Here is a 15313-nt window from a genome sequence, read left to right as displayed (position 1 = left end):
TTGAATAAGGAACTAGGAACCAACTTCACGTTGCAGTTCCTTATTCAGATTGGGCCGAATAAGGAACTGGGAACCATCGAATAAGGAACTAGATACTAAGTTTCCAATTGCAATTAAAATTTTGTTAAAAAGGGGTAAACTGGGACAAAAGTATTTTTTGGATTGGGAACTGAATTAGAAACTAAGAATGCAAATGGCGTTAATACGATTAGAATTGGTCAAATATGTAATTTTGAATAAGGAACTAGGAACTAGGAACCAACTTCACATTGCAGTTCCTTATTCAGAATGGCCGAATAAGGAACTGGGAACCATCGAATAAGGAACTAGGAACTAGGTTCTATTTGCAGTAAAATTTGGTTGAAAAGGGGTAAACTGGGACAAAAATGTTATTTTGAATCGGGAACTGAATTAGAAACTAAGAAATGAATCAGGAACTAGTGCAAATGGCGTTAATACGATTAGAATTGGTCAAAAATGTAATTTTGAATAATGAACTAGGAACCAGGAACCTACTTCACATTGCATTTCCTTATTCAGAATGGGCCGAATAAGGAACTGGGAACCATCGAATAAGGAACTAGGAACTAGGAACCAACTTCACATTGCAGTTCCTTATTCAGAATGGGCCGAATAAGGAACTGGGAACCATCGAATAAGGAACTAGGACTAGGAACTAGGAACCAACTTCACATTGCAGTTCCTTATTCAGAATGGGCCGAATAAGGAACTGGGAACCATCGAATAAGGAACTAGGAACTAGGAACCAACTTCACATTGCAGTTCCTTATTCAGAATGGGCCGAATAAGGAACTGGGAACCATCGAATAAGGAACTAGGAACTGGGAACCAACTTCACATTGCAGTTCCTTATTCAGAATGGGCCGAATAAGGAACTAGGAACCGGGAACCAACTTCACGTTGCAGTTCCTTATTCAGATCGGGTCGAATAAGGAACTAGGAACTAGGAACTAGGAACCAACTTCACACACCTTGTAAAAATAGGCAACCATTATTGACGTACGGTACGTGGGAGGTCAAGGCTTTTGAAGCGCAATGTTCAAAATTTTGTACTCAGGTGTCAACCAGCTGTCCAAAGTTTGAAATGAGAAATTAAAATTTAAAAAAATAGGAAATTAAAAAATTTGGAAGTGCAGTGTCGCCCTAATGGCGGGTCAACGGCTTTAATTCATCTCCGTAAATCACCCTGAAACTCCGAAACTTCTAGTATGAGGAATGCATTGACATATTTTGAAGCAGATGGTAGGATATTGAGTTGCATGGTTTCTACGAGTATAAATCGTACAGGCCTTGGTATTTTCGTGATGCCATAGAGACAAGTCAAATGTAAATATGCTTGCAGATTTTCTCCACTTCTTACTTCTCAACATAAATCTCTGTTCAAATAAAGCTCACCCCGAGTGCAGTATAACCTTTAATATAGTACACTTGATGAAAAACAGAAAGCACCTGAGTGACCGAAGACGGTAATTAAAATAAACTGTCCATGAATGTTGTCCTATTGGAGGGTTTTGTTTGTTTTGTTGTTGTTTTCTTTTTTTAATTTTAATCTGCGTTTTTTTTTTGTTTTTTTTTTGTTTTGTTGCAATTCAGCGATACGAGACGGGGATGCCTTTGCTTTTATGAGAACTGGGATAAAATTTGCGTCCCCAGCGCTGTTTCGCGGCGGCGCCCAGCCACACAGTACGTCTCTCTGTAGCCTAGATCCTTTCCGTCCGCTTGCCTCCGTACCTCCGTCCCGTCGTGGGGACGGAGGTACGGAGGCAAGCGGACGGAAAGGATCTAGGCTAGTCTCTGTAGTCTCCCTATGATGGAGGGACTACCGGTAAACGTATGTTCGCCATTCCCCCGGTTATGGTGCGATTTTCAAGCACGACGCGTGTACGCACTTTACATAAAAAACAAATGCACATAGCACTAATTTTTGTGTTGCCATAACCACTCAATAGTTTTCGTATCTGAGACATTTTGCTGCGCGGCAATGCCTACGGTCGTTTGAGGACACATGAGTTGATGACGCAAGTTTTGGAGATCGAAAGTGAAACTAATTACTCATGTAGTTGTAATTTGCTGTCAAACAAACACAATTGCATTTCATACTTGTTGCTTTATGCATTATTTTTTGATTCGGCTACAGTAATTTTGGATTTTTAATGTAGAAAAACACATGATGTCGGCCGTCGTGATCGTTTATCTGCGAAGTTGCAGATAAGAAAAGAACAAATAAACAAACATTTGTTCTGTAATATGCCACTGTGAAATGCCTGGTCCGTGTTTACATAAATGTGCGCAAAATAACTTGTAAAACGTATAAAAACAAACACGACAAAAGATGTAGCAAAAGTGACTGGAGTGAACTGGCGGCAATAATTGTAACCTACGGTGTTAGTGTTTCTGTAGTTGTTGGTCAGCTCCGGCCTACGTGCCCCACTATGGAAAGCTGTACCAGTGGGCGGAGGGACCGTGGGTATATCACATTTGTGCGGTCTTGTGTACCCAAGTCATAATGGAACGGTCCAAACTCTCACGGTCATGTGATGCCTAAACCAAGTTGTTGGGGTCGTGACCGTCATGCGACACAGCTGTCAATGCCAGACAATGTTGGTCCTGTGTCCGCGCTGACCATTACCTTCTTTGAAGCCCCCTCCCATTTCCAAAGTCACCAACGCAACGCAGGATCTAAAGCGACAATCGTTCACACACGCGCCTGTCCTCTGGCGAGCGAGCGATTCAACTTATTTAGATTATTTGTCATCCTACATACAGTACAGAGAGGGGCCGTTCCATTGATCAGTTGGACTGAATGAAGATTGCTCGACGCTCGCTTATCTATCTATAATAAGTTTAAATGCAAGCAAGTTCACAACAGACCATGTCAGATATTATCAACGTGGATCAAGACCCCTCCTATGAACCCGCAGGTAATTAGGATATTTTGTTTGTTTATTTTTTTTAATCAATTACGTGCAGTTCAGTCTTGAACCAAGCAGTACTGGTTGGTAGGCGTATGTGCATGTTATTCACAAAATGAACACTATGCGAGACGAAATATTTAACAACCCGGAAGTCATCTGAAACAAAACTAGTAAAGGAGAGAAGTTCCCTATTTCGTCATTATGTGTAGCAAAGGGGGCATTTCGATCCGAAGACATGGCTAGCCAGAGACCGAGTCACAGCTGGCCAGCAGGGCACTCGCAAGTTAGGACTTTGTCATCCTATGGTCACGTTCCCTGTGGTCTTCAAGTTCAAAGTAAAGTGATGCAGTAGACATGAACTTGTAGGCATTGAACTTATATTGGTAAGGAATACATGCCTACAGCCCAGGCCAACCCATCCCTATTAAAGTATTTACTTGAGAAAAAAGCCAGGCGCCCCCAAGTATTTTAACTTGAGAAAGAATAAGTTTAAGAATATGTTGTTCATAATCTCTTACTTTTAGTCTTAATAGCAGCTTTTATCCTCCACAAGTTTTTGAGTACCGTTCATCAGTTATTCGAAAACAAATAATTATGTAAAACGAAGCCACCTTTTGACTTCTTTTGGTACAATTTTTCCACTGTATCTTCCCTGATTACATCATTTGCTTTAGAAAACTGCCAAATATGCCAAAAATATGCCAAAATTTGGAGGGGAAAAAGGTCAAATTTGTCATTTCCTATCCACAAAGCAAGTTGTTTCATCAGTCAGTTTGTGGACTGGCTGAACAATACAAGGTGCACTGAATGAAACCATTGTTCACATGGTCAGTGGGCTCCCACGCTCATTCACCACTGCCCTGCACTACGTCTGGTACTACTACCTCCATGGTTGAATGAAATTTATACAGTCTATGAAACTTAATTGGACTTTTACCAAAACGCTCAGTAACCCAACACACATGCCTGCACCCACACCACAGTCCCAGAAGAAAAAATCCATATGACTTTATTATAAGCCAATAAGCAGTAGGAGATTATTTTTTATGAACAGCATTTACTAGTATGGATACCCAGAAAAAACACAGAACAACAAGATCCCTTCAGACATTCGTCTTGCTGAGGAATGGGTGAAGCCAACTATACAATGCAAGATCCGAGGTACATGAATATTCCACATTGATTAAGGGTCATTAGCATAGAATTTTAATACCGAAACAATGCTCATTAGTGTAATCTGCATATTTGAATATCATTATACCTCGCATCTTGCACTAATAGAAGCCAACGGGCAGGGATAGTACCTACATGTATGGATGGTATCACCCCTCGTACGGTGCTTTGAAGGTTACTGCAGTCCAAAGCATATGTATTAGTTATTCTTTTTGAAGGTGTTCCTAGGACGTGCAGAATTGAACAATTTTGAAATAATTCTTGAACAATCATCACTTGATGGGCAGAAAAATCTGGCAGGCTTATTTCCTGTTTTTTTTTCATAAAAAATGCATTGCTTACGATGAAACAACTCTTTTGTGAAATGAAATTTATCAAAGTCATCATAAGATTAAATATTGACTGGTGATCATTGGGAAAGTAGAGGTTAATATACTCACAAATTAGTAAAAACTTTAAAGTTTATACCCACACCAAGTGACAGCATACCACGAAATTTTGACCACTTCATGACATGTAGTGAGCTTGTTGGATCTTAGTCGTATACCGGTACTTATCATATACCCATGACCGTATCCGTGTCTCCTCTGACGCGTCGTGACGTGGAACGTAAAATATCAGTCTGATACGGCACGTTATACGTCATCAATTGTTGTTTATTTCCGATTTTGATGTTATGATGTTCATCTTGCATTCAATCAAAATTTACCGATATAAAACGAAATATATTACTTAGTACATATGAATTTAACGTTCCTTTATTTCAGATCTAAAGAGAGTTACAGGACAGGTTGTTGTAGAAAATTAAAAGTTGATGTTTACAATCTGTTGTATTTCGCGCTACTTTCGTCGTTCCTGTTCACGTCAGCCATGTTTCAGCAAGAGTTATTAAAGTGAATTCAAACTTACAATATTGTCCGTGTAATAATTATCCACCAGAACACCGGGACGGTGACCAGAATTAGTAAATTGGCTCCATTCCTTTTCTGAACTGCGGTAAATTGCGCTGAAATAATCCTGTTTAGAACGTATACACTCGACACGATGCGATCGACGACTTGATCAGCTGTTGTAAACAAACATGTATCAATGCGCTCAGACCAGCGGAAGAATATAAAAACATAGTCCCTTCGAAAGACTGACAAAAACTAATAAAATTTCTTTATTTTTAATTACCTTTTACATAAATATACGGTCATGGGCATATGATAAATCGGTTATCCCACGATATCAGCGCTTGGTTGGGACGTATTGCCACTCGTGAGGGTGCGCGCCGCATCACACTCGTCTTCGACTCGTGTGATGCGGCTCGCACCCTCACTCGTGGCAATACGTCCCAACCAAGCGCTGATATCGTGGGATAACCTCATAGTATTGCTTAAATGGTTTATTGCTAGGATATCATAATGCCATATGAAAATTCTGGTCTAAAACATCAAAAATTTTTATTTTCTTTTAGCTTAGAGCTCGCATGATTCTCCAACCATGCTACAACACAAATATAGCACAATTATTTTTATGTCCCGACAAATCAGGTAGCTGTATTGGTAAATAAATATTGGTATGATATAATTTCTGTTTGATTGTTGACCCTTTCTTACCAGAACCGTATACCAGCAATAAAGGGTTGATTCTGGTATGTAATCAGAAATTCGTGCTTAAAAGGATTAACCTTTTCACCCCGCTTTTCTTGTTCATAGGGCCAACCTTACCATTTAAAGAATGAAAATGGGCCATACCATTACTATTCAAGGGGTTAAGGCGATACCGAAGGATTCAAAGCATGTGTTGGTTGCTATCGCTGGCAACATTCCAAACATGCACTTTTGCACATGCAAAATCTTACTGTTCCGTTATTTTCTATGGATTTTCGATTCCTGATATTTTGAAAAGCTCAAAAGCTTTCAACTCTCTCAATTGCAAGCCAATTTAGCTGATTTTTGGTAGGATTATTGAAGTCAAAGTTGAGAATATAGATAAGCATGCGTTTCTAAAAATTCCGGACCGTTTATGAGATATTGCCGTTAAACCCTTCAAAATTTCACTAAATGACACAGTAGAAATTTTCCTGTTCAAAAATCGTTTGTACCTGAACAGATAACCTAATCCATGCTAGGGGCTCTAAACAGGTATCTCATGTGTTACATTCTGAAATTTTGGAAAATTTGGTGCAAATTTGTAGGAGCTGAAACATTTTAAAATAGAGCTGTGAAAATTTGTATATGTGTGACGTCACTGACCAATCGCCTGACAAACCTTCGTCTTTGGAATTGTATGGTTCTGTAAATCTTTATTATGAAAAACTTTTGCATTTGATTGCTTTTAGGAATTGTCCATAGCAACTGTTGCTTAGCAATTTGAATCCTTCGGTATCGCCTTAAACACTGTTTTATTTCTCATTTTCAGGTTCAGGTGTTTCAAGAACACAGGATGGCGACACAGTGTCCATCAACAGTGACAGTCCATCGGCGACTTCTCAGCTCCGACAGAGATCTGGCACTGGCTCCACCACGCATCGACTCATGGATGATGTTGTCGACGGCTTCGTCATGGTTGGTCCGCCACCGGAGAATGAAATAGAAGCCCAGAAATTGTACCAGAACTACATGGTAAGATGGAAATCGCCAGCCTTTCACCCCTAAAATGAATATGGAATAACCCAATAAACTGTGAGGAGGTTGCCTTGTCACCATACATGGTTTTGTCAAAAGCCTCCGTTATCAGTGGTGATTTTGGACCTATTTACAGCAAATTTTGCCAAAAAGAGTTAACGCTCCTTTTCTGTTATGACTTTGGGGGCCATAGTGAGCTATTTGCATCAGTTAGATACAGCACGAAGCAAAGCAAATGAGCAAACAGCAAAGAACCGACATAAACTAGCTAGCTATAGCTCAGCTAATTTCTAGAAATTATTTTACTTCAATTGTATGCCTGTCCCTGCATGATTTGTGTTTGTCAATCCAATGACAAAGAAATTGAACCAGATTTCAGTTTTGATGTAACGCTGTCTAAATTACCAAACAAACAAAAGAGGTAGTGAAAGGGTGAAAAATCATTTTTTTTCTACTTTAGGTCAGTATCGTGTGCAATCTGATGTTGACCTAGTCTGAGGTACATGCATTTTAGGCGAGCGGCGAATCCACAAAAAGGGCCTTATTTTAGGAGTTTAATGTACCCACCTTACATACGGCCACATCATACATCATTTGAAAGCTTATTATCTCTACTTTAAGAAAATTGACGATGTGGAGCTGCCAAGTAGGGCCATAACCTCCAAATTTGCATAATTAACAAGGGTACCCAATTTGCATAAATGCGATATAATATTTGAAATTTATTGTTAACTTCTCTAACGATACGTTTAAACTATCGAGTGATATATCATATGAAAGGTCTTTCCATGTAAAATACAAAATGGATATTCAAAGGGATATTGAAATTGATTATACTGAAATTTTTCATGTTTATATGGAAAACAATATTTTCCCGTATTGAATAACAATATTTTAAAAATTTGAACACATACAGCAACAACACACAGCCACACCATACGTCATTTGAAAGCTTATTATCTCTACTTCACGAAAATTGACAATTTGGACCTACCCAATCGGGCCATAACCCCCTAAATTGCATAATAAACACGCATACCCAATTTGCATAAATGCGATATAGTATTATAAATTTATAGTTAACTTTTCTAAACATACGTTTAAACTATCGAGTGATATATCAAATGAAAGGTAGTTACATGTAGAATACAAAATGAATATTCAAAGAGATATTGAAATGGATTATACTGAAATATTTTCATATTTATATGGAAAAAATATTTTCCCCTTTAGAATAACAATATTTTAAAAATGTTAACACATAGAGTCCTATCATACAGCCACATCATACGTCATTTGAAAGCTTATTATCTCTACTTGAAGAAAATTGACAAGTGGAGCTATCAAGGAAGGCCGTACTCCTTTATGTCCATAAATTACACTGGTAAGCAATTTGCAGAAATGAGATATGAAATTAGAAAATTCATTGTTAACTATTCTAAACACACTTTTACACTATCGAGTGATATATGGTCTGTGGTGATGGTATTTGCATGTAAAACACAAAATTTATATCAAAAGTGATATTTAAATTAATTTACGGAAATATTTTCATATTTCTGTCGAAATAAATATTTCCTCTTTTTAATAATGGTATTTAAAAAAATAATTTAAGTATCAATGCAACAAAAAGATCCACACGAAAGACACTATTGTAGTTGTTGAAATGTAGCTTTGTAGCTGAAACAATGTGTCAGAGTAAGCTACAGTCAAAGTAATGGCATGATTTATGATCCAAATCATTCATGTCATTTCCAGTAAATCTAGTAATTGTAGGAATTCATCATCCTCTTCTTCACCAGCATTGTCATGAGTAAAAGGGTAAAGGGTGCCATAGTTATCGCTGCCTTGGCAGGAACAAAGGTCTGTGCAGGGAAGATTAATTCGACAGCAGACACAATTGGTGACATGTAATAAGAGAAAGCAGCTCCGCAAATCGTTCATATCTTAGTTGTTTGAATTTTGTGTACGGTACATGTGTATATTGTAAGTGTATATTATGTTATGTTTGGCCGTTTATGTATAGTGTTGATTTGCCATGGCGAGATGCAACCTTATCTACGTGTTCTGCCCTATGGGATAGCATGACTAATGTGACACTGCGATATCCTTTGATGCTACCTTTCGAGAGTACTGAGTTGTCTTCATCAGTCCTTCATTTTCTTTTGGTGAAACATGTGCACTGATTGAATGATTGTAGGTGTTACCAATCGAGTTTCCACTGAAAGTTCAGTTTGTTCAAGTACGGAAGCTAGGATGTCTACTGTTCGTTCAGGCTGTATTTTTGTAAGCTCATTTGAATCGGAGATCGGACTGTTGTAGGTTTTGTGAAGTTTGGCATCATCGTAACGCTTATATTACCGTTTCTTATGTATGTGATTAGGCTACGCTCACAAATAACGGTGAGAGGCAGAGGAATTCGGGTTGGAATCGAAAATTTTGGGAGATTGTAGAGGGGTACGTGGAGATTTTGATCAGCATATAGGGGACCTGAAAATGTTTTGGTTTCCTTTTACTATTTACGATTCCAAGGAAATTTGAAATTAATTTAATGAAAATTTAACAACATTTAAATGTCATCGATTGTCCAAAGTAAGTAATAATTTAACAAGATTTAGAATCGTTTGGTCGCATTTCATTACTTTTATCTCGAAAATATCTTGTATTCTCTATTGCCTTGTTGTTGCATGATTGTTCTAATGTATCGTAATGTTTCGCGTTTAACAAGGCCCTTGAATGTTGCCGTTTGGTTTCATGAACCGCAATGTATCTGTTGGTTTTGTGTGTGTTTTGCAGTCGAGAATGTCCTCTTTGTTCCACCGATGACCTTTATAGATAATGAGGTCTAACGATATGATTTCTTGAGAAGAGCTTTCGAAAATTTGAAAGTATGATGCATTTTTTCATGTTTGATATGAATTCATTAAGCTCGTGTTGAGTTCCGATGACACATCGTTTCTGAATCTCAGTCAGAGCGATATTTGTTCAGTGTGCTGCTGAATTATTCTCATTTTGTCTTGTGAAATGTAATGTCAGGAATTTCTGGTAAAACTGGAGATCTCGTACCGCACCCAAATACATGACGGTAAAATTCACTGTTGACTTGAAAGTGTTGTTTTTCAAGATTATTTTCAGCATAGCTATCATGTATTTTGTTGTTGGTTGTTTGATTATGCAATCATTTGACGATCTTTCCTGATTTAATGCTCTGTCGACTGATTCCATTGGTTCATTGTGCGTTGTATTAGTGTACATTGAAACAATGTCTAGTGTTACCAATGTCGCATTGGCCGGAACTTTTATTGTCTCAATTTTCCGTGTAAAATCAGTCGTATCTTTGATGTATGTTGTTTATTTCTTCACGATTTATTTGAGAAAATAGTCAATGAATTTTGATCTGTGAAAGGTTGGACTGCATCATCCACTTATAATTTGGCGGCCGACGAACTTTCCTCGTGGGCGTCATTTTGTTCACTTGTATTTTTAGCATAAGGTACCAACTTGTAAGTGGTGCTAGTGTTTTACTCTTAACTAGAATAATCGCCATGGCTAATTAACACTTTATATAAAACAGCCAAACATAATATACACTGACAATATACACAATATCATACACAAAATGCAAACAACGAAGATATGAACGGTGTGTGTTGAGTTGCTTTTCCTTCATTATATGACAATAAATACGATAAATGAAATATGGTGCCTTCCGTCTACATATTCCACATAACTGAACTGAAAATACAGATGTAACACAGATGTAGTAACCAATGATGTCTCCATCAAACAAGATTTCTAGAGAAATTGAAACAAAAATGACATCAATAATACAAAAGGGTCATTCAACACACAGCTATTTATAACAAGATTGGAACTAATTTGGGATAATTGGATGGTGAAGTAATGTCGGTTTAATTTGCAAATTTAAGCTCATCTGCTTTTCTTTTTACTTGTAATGTTTTAAGAGTAACTTGTTATATTTCAACACTCAACTATAGAGCACAAAACACGCTTTAGAAAATTTGCAAAATATGAAGACCCAATTATCCCAAAATAGTTCCAATTGGTTTTATGTATTCTTGTTGTTCAGCTATATGGGAATTAGACAGGAAAATGTTCCAGTTTTCGTATCCTTAATAAACAAAAAATCAATTGCAAAACAAATTCAGATATTTTCCCCAAAACTTTAGCATTATTCGTTATTAGTACACAATATTTGGAATATTATAAATTAGTCAAAACGTTTACGATTTAATTGAAAATATTCAATAAGAATATTTTGAATACACGTTTGGAGTTCATGATTCTATTCTACATGTAAATACATATCGTTTGATATATCACTTGATAGTTGAAAAGTAAGTTTAGAGTACTTTACAATTGATTTTTGTAATTTTATATTGTATTCATGAAAATTAGGTACCCGTTTGCATTATGCAAATTAAATCATTAAAGCCCTATTTGTCAGCTGCATATCGTCTTTTTTTCATGAGGCAAAGATAATAGGCTTTCAAATAACGTTTGATGTGGTTGTGTGATGCGGTTCTATGTGTTAAAATTATTATAATATCGTTATTAAAAAGGGGAAAGTATATTGTTCTACATTAGTACGAAAACATTTTAGTAAAATCATTTTAATATCTCTTTGGATATCCATTTTGTATTCTCCGTGCAAATACCTTTCATTTGATATATCACTCGATAGTTTAAAGTATGTTTATAGTAGTTAATAAATTTCTAATTTTATATCGCATTTATGCAAATAGGGTACCCATGTAAATTATGCAAATTAAGGGCCACGTCCGTACCTGACAGCTCCACATTGTCAATTTTCTTGAAGTAGAGATAGTAAGCTTTTAAATGACGTATGATGATGCTGTAAGATTTGGCTTTTTGTATTAATTTTTTTTAAATATTGTTATTGAAAAGGGGAAAATATCTTTTCAATATAAATATGACAATATTTCAGTAAAATGAATTTAAATATATTTTTGGATGTCTTTTTAGTATTCTACATGCAAATACCTTTCATTTGATATATCAATCGATAGTTTAAAAGTATTTTTCGAGTAGTGAATAATAAATATCTAATATTAATCGCATTTATGCAAATTGGGTACCCGTGGGACTTATGGTAATTAGGGGTTACGGCCGTACTTGACAACTAAATGTTGTCTATTTTCTTCAAGTAGAGATAGTAAGCTTTCAAATGACGTATAATGTGGCTGTATGATGTGGCTGAATGTGTTTCAAATATTTGAGATATTGTTATTCAAAGGGTTAAATATTTTTTTTCAGTATTAATATGAAACTATTTCAGTAAAACCATTTTAAATATCTTTTTGGATATCAATTTTGTATTCTACATGCAAATACCTTTCATTTGATATATCACTCAATAGTTTAAAAGTATGTTTAGAGTAGTTAACAATGAATTTCCTAATTTCATATCACATTTATGCAAATTGGGTATCCATGTGAATTATGCAAATTAGGGGGTTATGGCCCTACTTGGCAGCTCCACATCGTCAATTTTCTTGAAGTAGAGATAATAAGCTTTCAAATGATGTATGATGTGGCCGTATGTAAGGTGGGTACATTAAGTGTGAAAAATGGGTGTGTCTGCCGCTCGCGCATTTAATCAGCAGATAGTTTAACTGTGAATTGGACCATTGTCATAAGGTACAGCTGTGGACCGGCCAACATGTACAATGGAAGGTGTGACAAGCACAGCATTCTTCATTGCATCACTATCACATGAGTGATGTTTTTGATTTTCAAAACAATGCCTAGGCTGGGAAGCTTTGGTTAAAAAGACTTCAAAAGATCATAAAACTGTTTCTCCATGCTGATCTGACGTGGAAAACGAGATTTTGTCCAATTTTCTCTGGGGTCTATGTGTACATTCATCTTCCATTCACTCAAACAATCTTCTCTTTTCTCATTGCCAATAGTTTGGTTACAAGAAGTGGAAAAGTCATGTGACCTCACGACCTTTGTCACAAAGGTCACCAGTTGTCAGGGAGCTGTATGCAGAACCAAAAAGTGTGAAGAAAAGTGTCAGTAAGTATAGATTTTAGATCAAGCTTTTTCAGTGTAGGTAACCAAGCTTGCATTGGCCTCGATACCTTTACCCTTAGAGTGCCAAAGTCAATTATTGCCACCTTTATAAAATATACCCTTGTCACTTTTTTTCAGATTTTTGCCAAAATTTTGATAAGAAACTGTAACTAATGAAGTGTGATGTCCATTTGGTCCAAATTACAAAAAAATTACAGAAAAATTCATAAATATGGGTAAAATGTTGCACCAAAATTTTGGTGGGAAAAATCCACAGCATCAAAAGGTTGAAGGATACAGAGTTTGGGAGACAGTGCACCTGTTGCTGCAAATGTTTACTTTACCAAATTTACCCCTCAAAAATCACTGTGTTTGCTTGAATTTTAAACTGTTTGCTTTCTTTTTCATCAAAAGTCTACCACTCTCAAACAATCTCTGAAGTTTTGTGAAAATTTTAGAAATATTTCACACTACTACTTTGTCTGCTTAGATTTTAAAAACAGGCTCTCAAGTTTTCACGATATTATATATTATAGCCCAAACATGGGACTATGTGCCCGAGGGTAGGTGACCATTTGCCCGACGTAAGGAGGGCAAATGGTCTCCTGCCCCGAGGGTACATAGTCCCTTGTTTGAGCTATAATGTTTTTATTACATGCCTCTCTTACTCAGTTTGCACCAAAAAATTTTACGTTTATTGGCAAATTATAGTCAAATGCTTTATTTTCATTTTAGACGAAAAACGGTTAAAAATGGAACGATTTTCATCATCGAATGGTGCATTGATATATTTAAAGTACTGTTATGCGGTTTATCAATATTTTTATGCGAAATTTTCAAAAAACCGGATTTTCTGTGCAAAATATGAAATTTCAAGACTTTTACATCCAAAAGTTTTAAAGTTGAAATAGTTCCGGTTCACTTTCAGTCCAGTGATGACTATGCGGCCCGCGACGTCATCGGCGAGTAACCATTGAATCCTATGGAGCGCGCGACGTTCGACATACGAGGCATGTAATAAGGAGATTTATTGGAATCGGCCACTTGCCTATCCTGTTAATGCTTTAATTTACAGTTGGTTGCTAGTGTGTCGAATGCAAGTATAGTAAATTTTGTAGTGTTATATGACTATACAGATCCAGAAAATTCATATTGAGGCAATGTGTGTGTCGCAGTTTTTTTGCAAATCAACATTCTTAGATAAATGGACATTTCCTTGGAAAATACTGCCCTTAGATGTCTGAAAGGACTGTCTGCAGATTCAACTTTTGATAATATTTTCATTACTTCTCCCGTTCCCCCGTTGTTTGAGGACTCTTTCCTATTTTGTCTTAAGCCTGTGGAAGGACAAATTGCTCGCCTTGCATTGTCAATGAATTGTTGACAAATGAATTTGAGTCCAGTGCAAAGTTCAATTGTCACAATAACATTGGACAGCACATGTACAAATGTACCCAAATGTTTTCTTTTTCTACAATTTTAGTTGACACAAGAAGTCATTTTGTATTTTGTTTCAAGTTGCAAGAGAGATTTCACCAGAAATCAGGATAGTCACTGAATCTTTTACAACTATGCGACTATAAGTTATTTTTAGACCTGGATCTTTCTGAGCTTCAGCATGACATATTCTTGGAAGGGATGGACCATTAGATCTTGGGAGGGGGTGATCAAAACCAAAAAAAGAATTTTTCGAAGCCAAAAGATAGGAGAAAAATCTTCAGACTAGTGTGCAATATAAAAAAAAATCACAACGCAAAAAAATTATAAATCTGACAGTTAGAAAAATATTAGCACATCAGTCATCACAACTCACTTGGGAAAAAAAATTGAAAAATTTATAATTGTAAAAAAAGAATATTCACAATCTGATTGTGGCCACCCCCAACCTCCGAAGATCTAATGGTCCGTCCCTAAAATTTTGAATGTTTGATGTGTGAAATCAGCTTTCACAGGGTTAGTCTGTAATACTTTGTAATCAGAATCCTCAACAGAAGTAATTTTTGATGACACTTTCATTATTTTTGCATATTTTCTTATTCCCGCTTTAAAATATGTTGCAACATGAAAAATAAGTGTGGCCAACAGACTACATTGTGTACAATGTGCTATATAACTGTAACCATGTGCCACCACCTACACTCATGAGTAGCTAACTACCGTAAAATGGTAACAGCCTGGGGTCAAGAAAGGTCATCGTAATAATCACTGATTGTATATTTTACATTTGATGTCATGTTTCGAATTCCTGTTGTTGAGTACTCTTCATATGACAAAACATGCTTTATACCAAAGGTCACAAGTAATATAAACACCTGTCTAGACCAGTATTGAATTTGGCAACAGATATTCACCAGAGAGACTGCTCAATTGATATTCACTATGAGTAACACTCATCTTGAAATAGAAAGTTTTATACTGTTGCTCAAATTTTCTTTAGAGAAACTTTAAACTATTCTCCTTCATAGTTGAGAATAAAATCAACTGTTAACTTGCAAAGTTTGTCTTTGGTGAAATATATTTGAAACTCAAGTT

At 36.4% G+C, this 15313-nt stretch overlaps 1 protein-coding gene across 1 annotated transcript in view; it reads left to right on the top strand.

Moving 5' to 3' along the window:
- Positions 1–2541: 2541 nt before the first annotated feature.
- LOC139143430 (uncharacterized) overlaps positions 2542–15313 on the top strand; it is a 29890-nt gene continuing 17118 nt past the window's right edge. The window contains exons 1-3 of the mRNA XM_070713739.1: positions 2542–2942; positions 6516–6718; positions 12676–12784. Of these exons, the coding sequence (XP_070569840.1) occupies positions 2870–2942; positions 6516–6718; positions 12676–12784 (385 nt within the window). The 5' untranslated portion in view covers positions 2542–2869. The remainder of the gene's footprint in view (positions 2943–6515; positions 6719–12675; positions 12785–15313) is intronic.

The sequence above is a fragment of the Ptychodera flava genome, chromosome 1, assembly GCF_041260155.1.
Source record: "Ptychodera flava strain L36383 chromosome 1, AS_Pfla_20210202, whole genome shotgun sequence".
In the NCBI taxonomy this organism is placed as follows: Eukaryota; Metazoa; Hemichordata; class Enteropneusta; family Ptychoderidae; genus Ptychodera; species Ptychodera flava.
This window is presented reverse-complemented; position numbering and strand designations above follow the sequence as displayed.